Below are 15603 nucleotides of genomic sequence, written 5' to 3'. Positions count from 1 at the left end.
TTCAGCTTTACTGATTATAGTAGTGAACCATGTATATTACATCAAAATTGAATGTAATAAATTCTAAATAATTCATGTTATAGAGTAAAGAATAGTGATGTCTCTGATAGGAAGATTCTTTTTACAGTGCCTTGATTCCTCACTTCTCTCTGTGCAGTGGAGGAGTGTGTTTGTTTGGGGAAGGCTCAGGTATTTCTCACCCAGATGAGGAGAGTTGGGAGCCTGGGAGATTCTGGTGAGGGACCAGGAGGTCTGTTCATCTGTCTCAGCATCGCAGGCAAGGAGGGAGAATGCTTTGAGGACCACTGCAGCTCCTCATTGAAACAGTGCTCTCTGCGTTCTCTAAAAAGCCCTTGACTGAGATAATCCAAGGGATCAGAGCTCTGTGCCCGTAAAGCACCTGGAAACCATGGGAGACTCCAGGGTGAAGGTAAGATGCAGGATGGGGGAAAGCTTACTAAAATGTTGGGGGAATTCAGAGGGGAATCATACTCAAAGTAGATTTCTCATAAGCTTTCTTTATGCTTATTCAGATGTTCAGATCATATGCATTGGTAGTTTTGTTGTCAGGTTCATATTGGTTGGTTTCAAGGACAGTTTTAGAAAAAACAAACAAATTGTGGGTCGCTGAGGAGAATTCATTTTGACGATGCTTTCATCCTATGGACCGTTGATAAGTCCATTTTACGTTTTTTTGTTATAATCTAACTATCAGGCATAGTGTGCTTATGTTTATCTAAGACTGTCAAATGGTATCAAGTGAATGGAGATATCACAGGCTACAGAAACTTGTGTGGGTCTTTACGAAATGTATAGTTTGTTTTATATTCCTTAATGTGTGTCATGAACAACCTATTATTTTGGTTACATGGTCAATTAGACCAGTATAAATCATGTTACATTAATACTCTGATTTTAGTACAATTGTGTAGTAGTAGATTTTAGTACAATTGTGTAGTAGTAGTTAAAGGCCAGTTCCAGATTTTAAGCTTGTGGGGCTGATGAAAACGTGCGCGTATCATCCGTAAAGCACCTCTCTGTCCCAGAGGGCCTGTGAGTTGGTGAGGAACCCAATGTTTCAGCCCTATGAGCCATTAGCTCTGCTACGTCACCCTTTCAGGTTTTGGAGAATTAGAAGAAATTAGACCAATATGCAAATTAGACCGAAAATGCATCTTTTTAAAACTGATGAGCCTTTTTTTTTTCTTTTATAGGAAAAAAATGTAATTCTCAAAAGAAAAAATATTGCATTTAGTCCCTGGGTTAATGTGAGGTCAAATGAGTTGAATATACACTACCATTCAAAATAATCCATTCTAATATGCTGATTTGGTGCTCAAGAACTATTTAATTATTTTTATTTTTTATCATTATCAATGTTGAAAACAGTTGTGCAGCTTAATATGATATTGCTTTTTTCAGTATTATTTGATGATTAGAAGGTTAAAAAGAACAGCAACTATTAGGAAAAAATTCTTTTTGAATATTAAATATATATTTACTGTTCATTTTGATCAATTTCATGTGTTCTTGCTGAATAAAAAACATAATAAACTGAAAACCCAACTTTTAAAAGGGTGTGTAAAATTAAGCTTATAAACTTTACAATTTTGCCTGTAACTTAATCTCGTTGGCTATCTGCCATTTAACAAGTGACCTGAAAAAAGTCAGTTGACTCTTTACATAAGCATTTTGTATTTGTTGGAAAGGTCAAAGGTCACATTCTGTGTACAGTATGCCTTGAGATGAGAGAGAGAGAGAGAGAGAGAGAGAGAGAGAGAGAGAGAGAGAGATTTTACAGACTGTACTGGAATGTGAGAGCAGCATGAGAACTTTAATGCAGTGCAGCATTCTAGAGGACCTGATTGAAATCACACACAGACCATCAATTTTACATTTACATGTACTTTATGTTCTTGGCTAAATATTTTACTCTCTAAACAGCTATTACTTGAGCATGCAACTGACAAAAAATATCTTTTAAACTTATACTGACAGGTCTAACATGTGGTACAAATCTAGATATCAATTTCATGTCTGTACTTTTCTGGTAATTTTGTGAGTTGATTTTCTAGGGAGTTTTGAACATGTGCTACTCTGTTTAACAATGACCACTAGAGGGAGTTAAGATAACAACATCATTTGAGCTCTTACTAAAATATACCCCGATGCTGTTTGTTTATTTGAGGGATCTCACATCAATCCTTAGCCATTTTCCTCCACTTTTTTTTTTTTTTAAACGATTCTGTCTGCATGGTTTAATAACTACGATTATTTGGTGGGGAAAAGATAAGAAACAAAATAATTTGGTGTAATTTTAAATAACTGATAAACTGTTTTTTTTTCTATGCACAGTTGATAAGTTGGTCTTGATTTATTTAAAATCATTAAATCATTTATTATTATTATTTATTGTTTTTAAACATGTTCCATGACCTCATTAGTGACATTTGAGCTAGTCACATGAGGAAGTGCAAAACAGGAAGAGGGGTAATTTAAGCACAGAGGCCTTTAACGATCAGCTTCAGTTACTGCATATATCCATTTGTTCCAGCAAAAGGACAAAAGTGAACCGAAGTAATGTAAATTAAAATTCCTATTAGCAAAGTGGAAACACCACTTGAAAACCCCCAGTTTGGTCAAATTACAACTAAAAAGACATTTTTCATTGTAAAATCATTGTTCTGTGTAAATAGATGATCAGTATTTTTAATGAAGTTTGTAAATCCTTTTGTAACACTACATTGTACACTAAAGAATTCATCCTTTTGTAAATACATTGTTATTATATTTTTTCAATAAACCATATTCTTTAGATTTGCCACCATGATGTGTTACTGTAACCTGTTCCTATGCATTTGTTTGATTTGTTGGTGTATTGTCAGGTATTGGCTGTGTTCCTGTTGTGTGTCCTGCACACTCAGGCCCAGCAAGATTATTCTGGTCTACAATCAGGTGAGACAACATCACCACCAACATGCTTACATCTGTATAACTATGTATAAATAGCCAATAAAACATTAAAATGGCAGATTATTTTCTCTCTCTTTTACAACCACAGGAGAAGAACACATGTATGAAGGCTCCTTAGTCGACCGATATGACGGACATTCTGGATACACTGACAGTGGTAAATAAGATGTTACTGTTCATACTACTACTACTACTACAAAAAAAAAAAAAAAAAATTTAAATAAAGAACCACCCAAAATGAAACCTCAGTAGCTGTGCTGTATTTTCTAATTTTATTTCGATATTCACGTTTCAACAACGTTCAACCTTCTTCTGTAAGTTGAACATTAATTACTGGAGTTTTTATTTATTAAAAGCAATACATTTCATAATTGGTCACAATTCACAAATCTCTCAAACTGGTACATCATAGCTGTATTGTTATTTAAAGCAAAAAATATGCTTTATTTATGCAATATAAATACAATATAACTTATTATAAATAATTTGTCTTTTTCTTTAGCAACATATACTTGGACATTTCCACAATAGATTCTCACATTTATACACACATTTTTCTCATTAATTTACATATACATTTTTCTCTTGTAGTTAACCTGAAATTTCAACAATGAAATGTTTCGTATTCTGAATTATATTATATTATATTATATTATATTATATTATATTATATTATATTATATTATATTATATTATATTATATTTGACCAAAACATGGGTTGAAACAACCCAGCATTTTTTAGAGTGTATTATTATAATAATAATATACTGTATATAATGGTAAACCTTTACAATAAGTCCATGAGTTAATGATTGTATTAACTATCATTAACTAACAATGACCAGTACATCTGTTATATGTTTAAATTAACTTTAACCAAGATTAATTAATGCTTTAGAAGTATTTTTTCATTGTTAGTTCATGGTAACTAATGTAGTTTACTAAAACCTTATTGTAGTGTTTAAATTAAATTAGATAAAAACATTTTATATACATTTTAGACTATTAGTCACCATAATGTGTTTTATATCAATATATCCAGCAGACTGCAGTCAGGAGCAATGAGTGCCTCAGTGTCTTTTCTCTGCTTCCTCAGTTAAGTATCCTGCAGAGTCCAAACGCAGCAATGAAGGCGAGCACTCAGCATCTGGCTTCGACCCCTATGCCCCTGAAGCCACCGTGGTCACCATGATCACTGAGGAAACATACCCGTATGCCACAGTCGTGGAATCTTTTGATTATGCCAAAGAGGATAAAACCTTAATAACACAGGTGCCATATGGAGGAGACGCTGAGCTGGGGCAGGAGAGACCCACTGAATGCGACTGTGAAGCAGGACAGCCGGGATTTGGTGGCTTCGCTGGACCCAAGGTTGATTATTGCCATGTCTTTAAATGTTATAGTTCGCTGTCTTTTAAAGTATAATGCATTCTTCAATTTGATTATGTTCGCTTATAGGGTTCTAGGGGTCTTCAAGGCAAACAGGGGTTACCTGGGGTCCAAGGAAGGGAGGTAAGAGCAAAACATCAGATTTTAATGTTCGTAGTGTTATGTAACTAGTGTGAAAGTGTAAGCGACCAAACTGGATGTCATCTTATAAGGGTTACAAAGGAACCAAAGGAGTAAGAGGAAGAGGAGGAGACACTGGTTCTGAGGTGAGTGACACAGAGAACACTTATTGAATCTGCATCCTGTTCATACCACGAGGTTTTCAAAGAACTGGTTTACCTTAATGTTATTTGCCTTATGCTTAGGGTGACTCTGGGCCTGATGGAGAGGATGGTGCATCTGGTTTCTTTGGTGCAATTGTGAGCCAAGACTTTTGGAAAACTTTACTATTACCTACATTATTTTGTGTTTAATTGCTAATTACGGAAGAGTCTCTGATATGTAGTTTTCTTGCTCTTCTTCATAGGGCCTTCCCGGGTTACCAGGGGACCCAGGTGAAACTGGACTATCTGGATTCAAGGTAATGCACTGTAAAAAGGAATAAGTAGAGAACCTGTGGAAATGCATTGTCTCAAATTTCAGAAGCAAATTATTTTGTCTGCAGTTTTAAAGAGATAATCCTCAGCAATAGTGTTGACTAATGAGCATATTAAAAACACCACATAGAAATATAAACAACATTAAAATTTTGATTTTCACCACAGGGGGACTTTAAGAAATTTCCCAGTTTTACTAATTTCTGGCTTAATTTGACAATTTAATTTGCAATGTCTCTTGACTATGAAATGTATCTTAACATGGGTTTTCTAAATAACAAAGGCATAGTATGCAAATAGTACAGATTGCTAGAATTTTACAATTAAGTTACAATTAAGACAAGTTAAGTAAACTAAAAAGTGTTGGTTAGAACATTTGTTAGATGTTTAAAATGATTTATATATAAGTTAGGCCAATTTAGGTTTGTTTTTTTATTCTTATTTAAATTATTATTTCATTTAGTTATTATAGACATTATTATATTATTTAGATATTATGACTTGTGATTGAAATTGAGTTTGAAATTGAGTTTATTTGTGCCTTCCAGGGTAATTTCGGAATAGAGGGTCCTCGTGGAGGAGTGGGTCTCCCTGGAAAGACTGTGAGCAACATAGCATCTTCACTAAAACATCACAATCAGGGTTTCCTCTCCAGATTACTTCAAATATTTTTTATTTCAGTCAGTGATCATCACATAGCTGATAGTGATAATGATAACAACTGAATATATAGGGAGATCACACAGCTGAGATGGTCTAGTCCTCCATTTTATATGTCAAAGCACAGCCAACACAAAGCTAACACATCTTGTTATCATATATTAGATTCCTAACAAAATCCCATATTTCTCTATGAATTTAATCAGAGATAATATTTTTCTGACTGACTACAGGGTCTTGTTGGCCCAAAAGGTAAATCTGGAAAACCAGGAGGTAAAGGTGTTAAGGTAGGTCACTTTACTCTTTTACAAATGTTATATGGTGTACTTGCTGAAATGTAGTGACCAGAAGGTGAGCAGAAGGTTGCTGGTTCAAGGCCTGTAAGAAGCATGTCAACAGGTCCACATGGAATTTGCATCTTCAGAACTCTGCAGAAAGATTAGCATATTTACAAGGAATTTTAAAAAACATTTTTCACTTTTTGTATTTATTTATTTTGATTATTTTATCTGATTTCAAGCTACAAATTGGAGTAAATGAAAGTTTCTCAGGGTAGTCGTTTCAAAACTAGGGTACGTGAGGTGACAGAGGGGGTACGCAAACAAAAGGTGGAGTTTTTCCTTTCATTTAATTCTGCCCAACCTTAAAATAACATTAAAACCAAGCATGTATTTCTAACATGCAAAATGCCACATCTAGTGTAAAAGTGGGTAATTGGTAGTACCGTAAAAGGTCAAAAACATGACATCCAATCAAATTACCTCATATTTTGCTTTCAAAACTTACTGACTTAAGACTCCAACTCTCTTCGATAGAAAAACATACCTGTGTGAATTCTTGTTTTATAATGTTGATAATATATTATACAAGCATAAATGCATTTTCTTCCCAAATATCCACACAATTGCAAATGTGACATTGATTTTATACATTTCAACGAACAAAAATGTAATATTAAGTGACGTACATTGTAAACAGTATTGTCAATATTGTTTCCTCTGTTTTGCAATGAAATAATAGTTCCAATGAAAGCCACAGCAGAACTTTTGTGCATCTCCAACACACAGCAGTGTTTCATTAGAGAATGAATATGTGGGTTTGAATGAATCGGGTCAATGATTCAATGACTCATTCATAAATATAGCCACTTGCTTCGAATGAATGACTCGATGACTTACTCATTAAGACATGTATAGTCATATAGTTCACTTGAAGGAGTTAATAAATGAGTGAGTGAATTCGGACACTGTCTGTAAGTGTGCCGGAAGGGCTGCCGCTTTTGCATAGTTTCTGCTTACTGTTTAATAATCATTTCAAACTTAGCAAACTGGCAGCTCCTGTAGTAAGATGAAAAGATTTATCTTGAACAAACTATGTATAAACTTGAATTAAACAATTTAATAATCAATTAAAAAGGCAGTTATACCTGTATGATGTTGCGCTGTAGCCGCATTGGACCAGTGGTTTGGAAAATGGATGGATGGATTATTAAACTGCAGACGCCATCTTCTAGTCAGTTGCGAGAATTCATTCTGCACGCCACTCTCACAGTGCATTGTGGGTATTCTTTGGCCAGTGAGCATATATGTACACTCGTTATTGCGGTGCATTGTGGAATTGATTGAGTGCACTTGATAACGTCCACTATGGTTTCGGACACCTCTACAAATGGCTGTCCTCTCAAATAGTGCCCTATTTAAGGGCATTAAACAGTGTGCAAATGCATCTAGATGCATCCTGAGCCACTGCAGTGCAAATATGGCACTTCATTTGATTGAAATGATTGATTTAGTTAAATGTATTGCTTTATTTATTATATTAATAATTCAATAATTCAATTTCAGAATTTGACAAAACATGCTACATTTAATAGGGTTAGAAAAACTTTGTCTTTGTAAAAAATGCACCACTGCTCTAGGGGGACAGTCCCTTCACAAAGGTTATGCTACAATTACACTTATTTTTATATGCTGTTAAGTCAAATGGATGTGCTTCCCTATTCTGGTTAAATGTCATATGTCATGAGTTTCATTTCCCTTGGGGCGTGTGGGGGAGTTTTTCCGTTCGGTTTGTTTGTCTGTGGTTTTATTTTTCTTAACTATTTTTTTGCAATTGGTATATCAACTGTGGAACTACAGTATATGTGGGTAGTTGACATGACCTTTCAAGCAGTCTGTCATGCTATACTGGAGTACAAAACTCAGCTTCAATCCTGAACAAATGCAACTAATCAAGTCCTTCATGAATATTTGAAAACTGCAGGTATGTGTGTTGGAGCAGATTTGGGACTAAACTCTACAGGACTGTGGCTCTCCAGGAACTGAGTTTGGCACCCCGATTGAAAACATTGATATTTAATACAACAAGTCCATCTTTATTGTCAGCTTCTCATGTAACAGAACTAATACATTTCCAGTTGAGTTTTGATGTGTCCAGACTTGTATTGAGTCTCTCCATCTCTCAACAGGGTTCCATTGGTAAAACAGGAAAACAGGGTCCTGAGGGACGACAGGGACAGAAGGTTGATACCAAGACTTATGGGCATATAGACTAGTCATTAGTTTGACACACTTTATTACACCTATAATTATTGCTGCTGACTAAACCTCCATTTCCTCTTTGCGTCATCAGGGTCAGTTTGGAGCACCTGGATTCTCAGGAGACCGTGGAGAGCAGGGTTACTTGGTGACAAAATACTCACAACCTTTCTCTTTCTCACATTTAAAAAAATCCCTGTTGTAATCTCAATATACCACTATTTTTCATCATGTTATAAGGGTTATACAGGAGTTCCCGGAGACCGTGGGGAGACAGGACCAAAGGTTTGTTTTCATAAAAAGGCTTATGATGGTTATCAGACAGTAACTATGAGAGAGATTAGCTCAGTGGAATTATCCCTTGTCTTGTCTAGGTTTGCACATATACTCACAATGTTCTATAAGTAAACACTTCATAATTTGACAATTCCAACTAAAAGCTTTTCCTTGAATTAGCACTTGGTGACTGACTTTTGGTATTACAGTAGAAGCATTTCTCTTTCCATCTGCTATCATCTTCAGGGTGCTAAAGGTACCGGTGGCTTGCCAGGAAGTGACGGGGAGCCAGGAGAGGATGTGAGTAGCAAACTGTTACTGATCCAAGAGCCATTGTCAATATGGAAAAAACTTCCTGAAGTATTCTTTTTCTGAACTAATATTAATAAATATAGCTGCAATCAGCAATTTTACAATCATTGCATTTACAGATTTGGATCTTTTTTTGTCATTTTGTAATTAAAATGACGGCCAAGTTTTTCACATTGGCACACCAATGTCATAATGGACTATGATAGCAACTGAGACAAAGACACTGCATGTCAATTTTGAAGTCAATCAGACCAACGGTACTGTAGTTAGAGCCAATTTCATGTTTTGTTCAATTATAGTGCCACCAAGAGTGCCTTCATACATAAGCGTACCAAATGTGATGAAAATGTCTCATTTCGTTTAGGAGTTATAGACATTTATATTTATGAGCGCATAAAAACTGACCAACACTTGGCTCCTAATAATAATAATAATAATAATAATATATCTTCCAGGGTCCTCTGGGTGTTCCAGGAGTTGAGGGGGTGCCAGGGTCTTTTGGACCCAAGGTAAGAGAAAATACAATATACACACACACATACACACACACACACACACACACACACATGTCTGGTGCACTATCTTTGTGAGGACTCTCCATAGACGTAATGGTTTTTATACTGTACAAACTGTACATTCTATCCCCTTACACTGCCCCTATCCCTAAACCTACCCATCACAGGAGACATTCTGCATTTTTACATTTTCAAAAAAACTAATTCTGTATGATTTATAAGCTTTTGTACCCATGGGGACCTCAGTTTAGGTCCCCACGGTGACACGAGTCCCCATGAGTCTGTGTGCATTCAGGTTTAAGTCCCCACCGGTGTAGAAAAACATGTCCACACACACACACACACACACACTATATATATATATAGTTATAAATAAATCTGACAAATCAAAGATTATGAGAATTCAGTTTCCACAATCCACTTGCCATTTCTTTGTAAAGAATAAGGAATTTTTTCAAAAAAGTTTCTAAATTTCCATCTTCCTCTTTTCCTCAGGGTTTGAAAGGTGATCGTGGTCTGAGGGGGCCACCTGGAAGAGTAGGAAGTGTGGTAAGATAGAATTTTGGCCCTTTGTGGCGATAATATTTCTCAAATATTGCAAATGCACGTGACACAATCATAAACCACACAAGGTTAATCTGTTGACTGACATGTGATCTCTTCTAGATCAAAACAAAAGCCACATTATTATTCTGTGGGAGAACACCATATTGTTGGAAGTTGGAAATCACCAGAAATCTGCTAGATTATCTTGTTACTATTGGTTTAACAGTGATCCAGCGGGGAATGTCCCTGAATGGTGGGGTATTTAATATTCACGAGACCGAAAGTGAAACTAGGTTCTATTTTTACCTTTCAGCAGATTCATTACATTTGCAGTGTAGGCGTCCGGATTTCCCCTAAAAATGTTCTCCCTAAAGGAAATGAGATTGTACAGTACTATACATAGTGTAGTCTAAACCATAAAAGGCAATAAAAGATTACTTATTTACAGTATATGTGACTAACACAATTATTCTTCAAGCAGAACTGTAAGCATTGCTCAATACTGTTTTGCAATATCAAGAAGACCCACCTTGATCCCCCCCCCCACCCCCCAACATGAAAAAGAGAAAAGTTTGAGATTTTATTTGACTTTCTCTTTCGATAGGGTCCACAAGGAGACAGTGGGGATGCAGGAGTTCCGGGGAAACCTGGGCCAAAAGGCTTGTCTGGTCCCACAGTATGCAACTAATTTTAGTTCAATTTTTTGTTTATTTATTAACCTGTCTATTAATCAAATGCTTAGTTTGTTGTTCTAATCTACAGGGTTCCAAAGGGGAAACAGGCCCAGATGGTGAGAAGGTAATATAAAAAGCATTTTACATCAGTATAATATTAGCCACAACCTTTTTATAGGCATTAGATAAAATGATGGTGTCACCATTAAAATGATCTATTTGGTTGTATGAATTGAATTTATTGAATTCATGACTCTCTCAGGGGACACAAGGACGAAAAGGAGGGAAGGGTGCTAAAGCAGATAAGGTACCAGCCATCACAGTTCCTCTTCCTGTTTCCATTACACTAGCCACAGTTTTTTATTTTAACCACAATTTCGTCATTGTTTTAGGGAGACGCTGGATCTCGTGGTGACAAAGGCCAGGTTTGTCATCATTGAGTGAATCTATTTTACGTCAGAGCCGTGGAACAGTGGTAGTCCACAAGCTCATGACATACAAGGATGCAGGTTTGAATCCGGACTACACTGTTTCTCCACAGTATTTCTTCTCACTTTTCATTGTCCTAGTTAATAAAAGACAAAAATTCCAAGAATAATAATAGTTTTAAAATGTTTTAAATATATATAATTTTATATCATGTTTTTGAAATGTTCTTATAAAACAGTAATAGTGTGAAATGTTAATACAATTTAAAATAACTGTTTTTTGTTTTAAAATGTAATTTATACAAAATCATTACTCCAGTCTTCAGTGTTACATGATCCTTCAGAAATCATTCTAATATGCTGATTTTGTGCTAAAGAAACATTTCCTATTATATCAATGTTGAAAACAGTAGGTTCACATTTTTGCGGAAACATGATACATTTTTTTCTCAGGATTCTTTGATGAATAGAAAGTTCAAAATAATAGAACTTATTTTAAATCGATTTTTTTTGTCACAATTTTAGTGTCACTTTTGATCAATTTATTGTAGTAAAAAGTCAAAATAAATCCTGTTGTTTATCACAAGTAAAAGTTTATTTTTATGTGTAGCGTGGAGTGAAGGGTCGTTTTGGCCGCGATGGGCTTGTTGGTCCTATTGGACCTCCAGGTCTTCCAGGACCCAGAGGAGAAGGAGGACCTAGCGGAGACCAGGGAGGGAAAGGACAGACTGGGCCGAAAGGAGAGCCAGGTGAACATGTGAGTATCATCGTGATTTTTATGAGAATTAAATAAATTTTGGGTGTATGAACGAGTTTTAGGCCAGAACGCAGAAAACATCTGTACAACTCGCTCTGTGCAGGGTCCAGGACTGACGGATGAGCAGATATTGCAGCTGTGTCAAGGTGTGGTTACTGCTCAGATCTCCCAGTATGCTGCATCTATACGTGCCAAATGCGTACAGGGCTGTCCCATCAACAACCGTACCCTCATCGGACCCCCAGGTGTCACAGGACCCCCAGGAAGTTCAGGAAAAACAGTGAGCTAATATATGAGTTGCCACAAACCTGTCATATAAAAGCACTCTTACTTTTTAACACAGTGTATTTCATTCAGGGTAAAGCAGGAAAGGCAGGTGCTAAAGGAGAAAGAGGCCCCCAAGGCATGAAAGGTCTAGAGGGCCAGAAAGGAGCTCCAGGGAACAGAGGTACTGTGCTGACATAACTATTAAAAGTTTTAACTTAACAAAAAAGCTGTTTATGCAAACAGATGAGCTCACTGTGTTTTTCTAAAGGTACAAAAGGTCAGAAAGGACAGAGTGGTGATGCTGGCAAAGGTCTTCCTGGGCATGATGGTCACCAAGGCCTCAGAGGTAATTTTGGGGAGTTTTCACACTTGGTTCACTTAGAAGGTTTGTTTTGGAGACTGGGCGTTTTCACCCTTGGTTCAGTTCATATAGGTGTATATGAATACAGCAATCACGCTCGGATCCGCACCAAATAAGGCAGGTTTACTTTAGACCACCTTGTTCAGGGGATCTCAGAACTATTGGTGTTGATTCGAGTGTGATTGGTATGTTCATAAAAGGCTAGCCAAACTGGGGGCAAAACAAGTGTCAGTGGTTTTGTTGAAAACTCTGGAGCAGTTTGGTTGTGCTGAGAAAGCAATCCGACCTGAAGGACCAATGTATATACACTGAAAAGCCAAAAACATTATGACCACTCACACAGGTGAAGCGAACAATGCTGATCAAGGTCTGGGTTGATAAGATGGTGATGGAGACAGGAGAAATGGGCAGGAGTAAAGACCTGAGAGACTTTGACAAGGGCCAAAATGTTATGGCCAGACGAATGGGTCAGAGCATCTCTGAAACGGCAAGGCCTGTGGGTTGCTCCCGGTCAGCAGTGGTGAGAATTTACCAACAGTGGTCCAGAGGGACAAACCACAAACCGGCAACAGGGTGTTGGGCGCATATGGTGTTGCATATGGTGCTGCATAGCAGCAGACTGGTCCGAGGGAAAGCCCCTACAATGGGTCCACAAGTGTTGGAACTGGACAAGATGCGGGAAGATGACAGTTGGTGGGTGAAGTGGTGGGTGCTCTGGGCAATGTTCTGCCAGGTAACCGTGGGTCCAGCCATTCATGTGGACATCAATATGACACTTGCCACCTATCTGAATGTTGTTAACTTAGGTACATTCCTTTATGGCAGTGGTATTCCCTGATTGCAATAGCCTCTTTCATCAGAATAATGCACCCTTCCACATTGTACAGGAATGGCTTGAGGAACATGAGTTCAAGGTGTTTCCCTGGCCTCCAAATTCCCCCAAATCTCAATCTGATTGAGCATCTTTAGGATGTGCTGAAGCATCAAGTCCGATCCACTGCAGCTCCACCTCACAACTTACGGGACTTGAAGGATCTGTTGCTAATGTCTTGATGCCAGATACCACAGGACACCTTCAGAGGTCTAGTAGAATCCATGGTTCGGCGAATCTGCTCTGTTCTGTTGGGACACGAAGGACCAGCATGATTAGACAGGTGGTCATAATGCTTTGGCTCATTGGTGTTACGTACACTTTGGTACTCTTTGAAATGTTGCCTTGTAAAAGTAAACAGAAACATTGTTCCTTAAACGATCTAAAGGTCTGAAATCTCCCTCAATAACTGTGGATTGGATGTAGTTACAGTAACTCTGGTGTATCTCCCCAGGACTGCCAGGCCATCCAGCAGAACCTAAAGATGGCATTGAGGGCCCACAAGGACCTCGTGGGTTTCCTGGGCGTGTGGGTCAGCCTGGCATGGCTGGTGATGCAGGAATACCTGGCGTGTGCGAGGCGCGAGACTGCAGCATTCATGCACCTGTAGTGCGCAAAGAGATGGGACTGGTCAAAGGGCCCCTCAGCCAGGCCTGAGAACAGGGAGGATTGTGATTGACCTGGGACAGAAGGGCCTTTCTAGCAGAGACCATGAATATTGTGCTGTTGGGTGCAGACTGGAGTCAAGACAGACTGGAGTCAAAACCTGGAGATCAAGAGTCTCATTTATAAAATGTTGCGTAGAAACCGTCCTACATTTGATCTTACGATCATTTCTCAAAAGTGCGTACGTGTGATTTAGACAAAAAGAGTTCTCTGACGTCTGCTCAGACCCTGACGTAGCGCTAAGCACTTTTCCGGTCAAAGACCGTTACTATATAAATGAACGTTGGCGTGGATTTTAGCGTACACGCACTCGAAGATTAAATCTGTGCGTACGCACGTTTTATAAATGAGGCCCCAAGTCTCTACGGTTTTTGTTTTACTAATTTGATTCTTTGAAGGCGTCAAATGAAACTACACAAATGAATACTGCCTGCACTTTTGCTTTCATTCATCAACAATGTTTTGGTTTCATTATGTAAACAGTACAGACATGTAAATAATTGTGTAAAGCATCTTAATTATACATCTTCTGTGTCCTGAAATATCATGTTTTATTTTCTCTAAAAACAAGCCTTAAATTATTTAGAGACAATGCAGTTCTTTTGCCCAGTAGTTTCAGGGAAATATTTATTTCCCTTTTGATGCATTAAGTTGAATTAAAGATACATTTTTTGTAAACTGTGTATGATTGTGTGTCATGACTATAGTGTAACCACAACATTTTCTGATCTGTGTTCAGGTCATTATCAAACATTTTTGAATGACTGTAAAATCTATTTAGGAAAATGCTTTATCTTACGTTAATGTTTTTGCAGTCCATGTTTTTTTTGGTTTTTTTTGGTACATAAAGTAGTATTGGTTCTTAAGGTCCTGTTTTTACTACAGTGGCCTTAAATATTATTTGTACACTTTAAACACAAAAACATTTAAATAAATTTTCAGTTTAAAACAAGTTTTTAAAACAAGCAGCATTTATTAAAAAAAAACATCAACAAAAAACACGACTAGCAGTAAAACATACAATCATCAGAGGTAGAAATGTAGCAAAGAAAATACAAAAATAGTTTAATACAGTATAATGCCGTGCAATTTTTTATGGGCAGCATAATATATAATTTTGCACCTTGGGGAGACATCAAACCCAAAGCAAGTGTTTTCATGTGTCTCCATTTACACTTAAACTTTTATGTACACATTTATAACTAAGTAGTACTTAAATATGTTGTTTTTAATTATTTTATTTTAGTACATCAAGTTAAACTTGAGAATGAGAAATGTTAACTTGGCAACTAGCTGAAATGAAATGTGTATTTTTTTTATTTTATTTCAAGTAACAATTTTTTGTTTTAATGGTTTCAGTTTTAGTTAACTATAACCCTAGACAAACCGTATATAAAGTTGATGTACTATTCCTATTAGGGATGCACCGATGTATCGGCCAATAATTGGTATCGCCCGGTTATATCCGGTCAATCAAAAGTTGGCGGAAAAACATGTCAGACTGCAACTTATTTTGTGTGAAGAAAATGTCTTGTTAAATTTAGGGCTGCCTAAGCGACCCTAGTCTCAGCCTCAGACGTGACGTGACGTGACGCCCACAACTGTTGGCTGAATGCATATGACACTTTTCTGGAAACACTTTTGAAGTTTCGAAGTCGTGGTCTGATTGGTTGAATTCTACAGGATGTCCGGGAGGCATGTGTCGCGTTCTTTAACATTCCGCCTGGAAACAAAAGGTGTGACGCCAAAACCCCTCGTGGAAGAAGAACGCCGT

At 37.2% G+C, this 15603-nt stretch overlaps 1 protein-coding gene across 3 annotated transcripts; it reads left to right on the top strand.

Moving 5' to 3' along the window:
• The first annotated feature begins 164 nt into the window (after window positions 1–164).
• On the top strand, window positions 165–15091 carry LOC307171921 (uncharacterized protein). 3 transcript variants are annotated; one of them, XM_079893857.1, is made up of 25 exons: window positions 165–430; window positions 2886–2955; window positions 3065–3130; window positions 4071–4345; window positions 4433–4486; window positions 4576–4629; window positions 4729–4782; window positions 4890–4943; window positions 5508–5561; window positions 5853–5906; window positions 8087–8140; window positions 8251–8304; window positions 8397–8441; window positions 8679–8732; window positions 9200–9253; window positions 9755–9808; window positions 10410–10481; window positions 10568–10603; window positions 10742–10786; window positions 10872–10904; window positions 11518–11664; window positions 11768–11944; window positions 12022–12112; window positions 12200–12277; window positions 13618–15091. In XM_079893857.1, exons 1-25 carry the CDS (start codon window positions 410–412, stop codon window positions 13818–13820), a joined length of 1953 nt encoding a protein of 650 aa, XP_079749983.1. In that variant the 5' UTR covers window positions 165–409; the 3' UTR covers window positions 13821–15091. The 3 variants fall into 3 exon arrangements, with proteins under 3 accessions (XP_079749983.1, XP_079749982.1, XP_079749984.1); XM_079893856.1 differs by having other exon boundaries at window positions 3062–3130; XM_079893858.1 differs by lacking the exon at window positions 165–430 and adding an exon at window positions 2520–2577.
• The last annotated feature ends 512 nt before the right edge of the window (window positions 15092–15603 follow it).

The sequence above is a fragment of the Squalius cephalus genome (assembly GCF_949319135.1).
Source record: "Squalius cephalus genome assembly, chromosome: 15".
NCBI classification, from domain to species: Eukaryota; Metazoa; Chordata; class Actinopteri; order Cypriniformes; family Leuciscidae; genus Squalius; species Squalius cephalus.
The sequence above is the reverse complement of the archived record's forward strand: the minus strand, read 5'-3'. Positions and strand labels throughout refer to the sequence as shown.

What these genes read in the sequence shown, in the direction of transcription:
- LOC307171921 (XM_079893856.1), top strand. Translation starts at nt 410, where the DNA reads ATGGGAGACTCCAGGGTGAAG. An exon ending in TGGGTCTCCCTGGAAAGACT is followed by an intron (nt 5,562 to 5,852) that starts GTGAGCAACATA and finishes GACTGACTACAG; the next exon opens with GGTCTTGTTGGCCCAAAAGG. An exon ending in AAGGAGAGCCAGGTGAACAT is followed by an intron (nt 11,665 to 11,767) that starts GTGAGTATCATC and finishes CGCTCTGTGCAG; the next exon opens with GGTCCAGGACTGACGGATGA.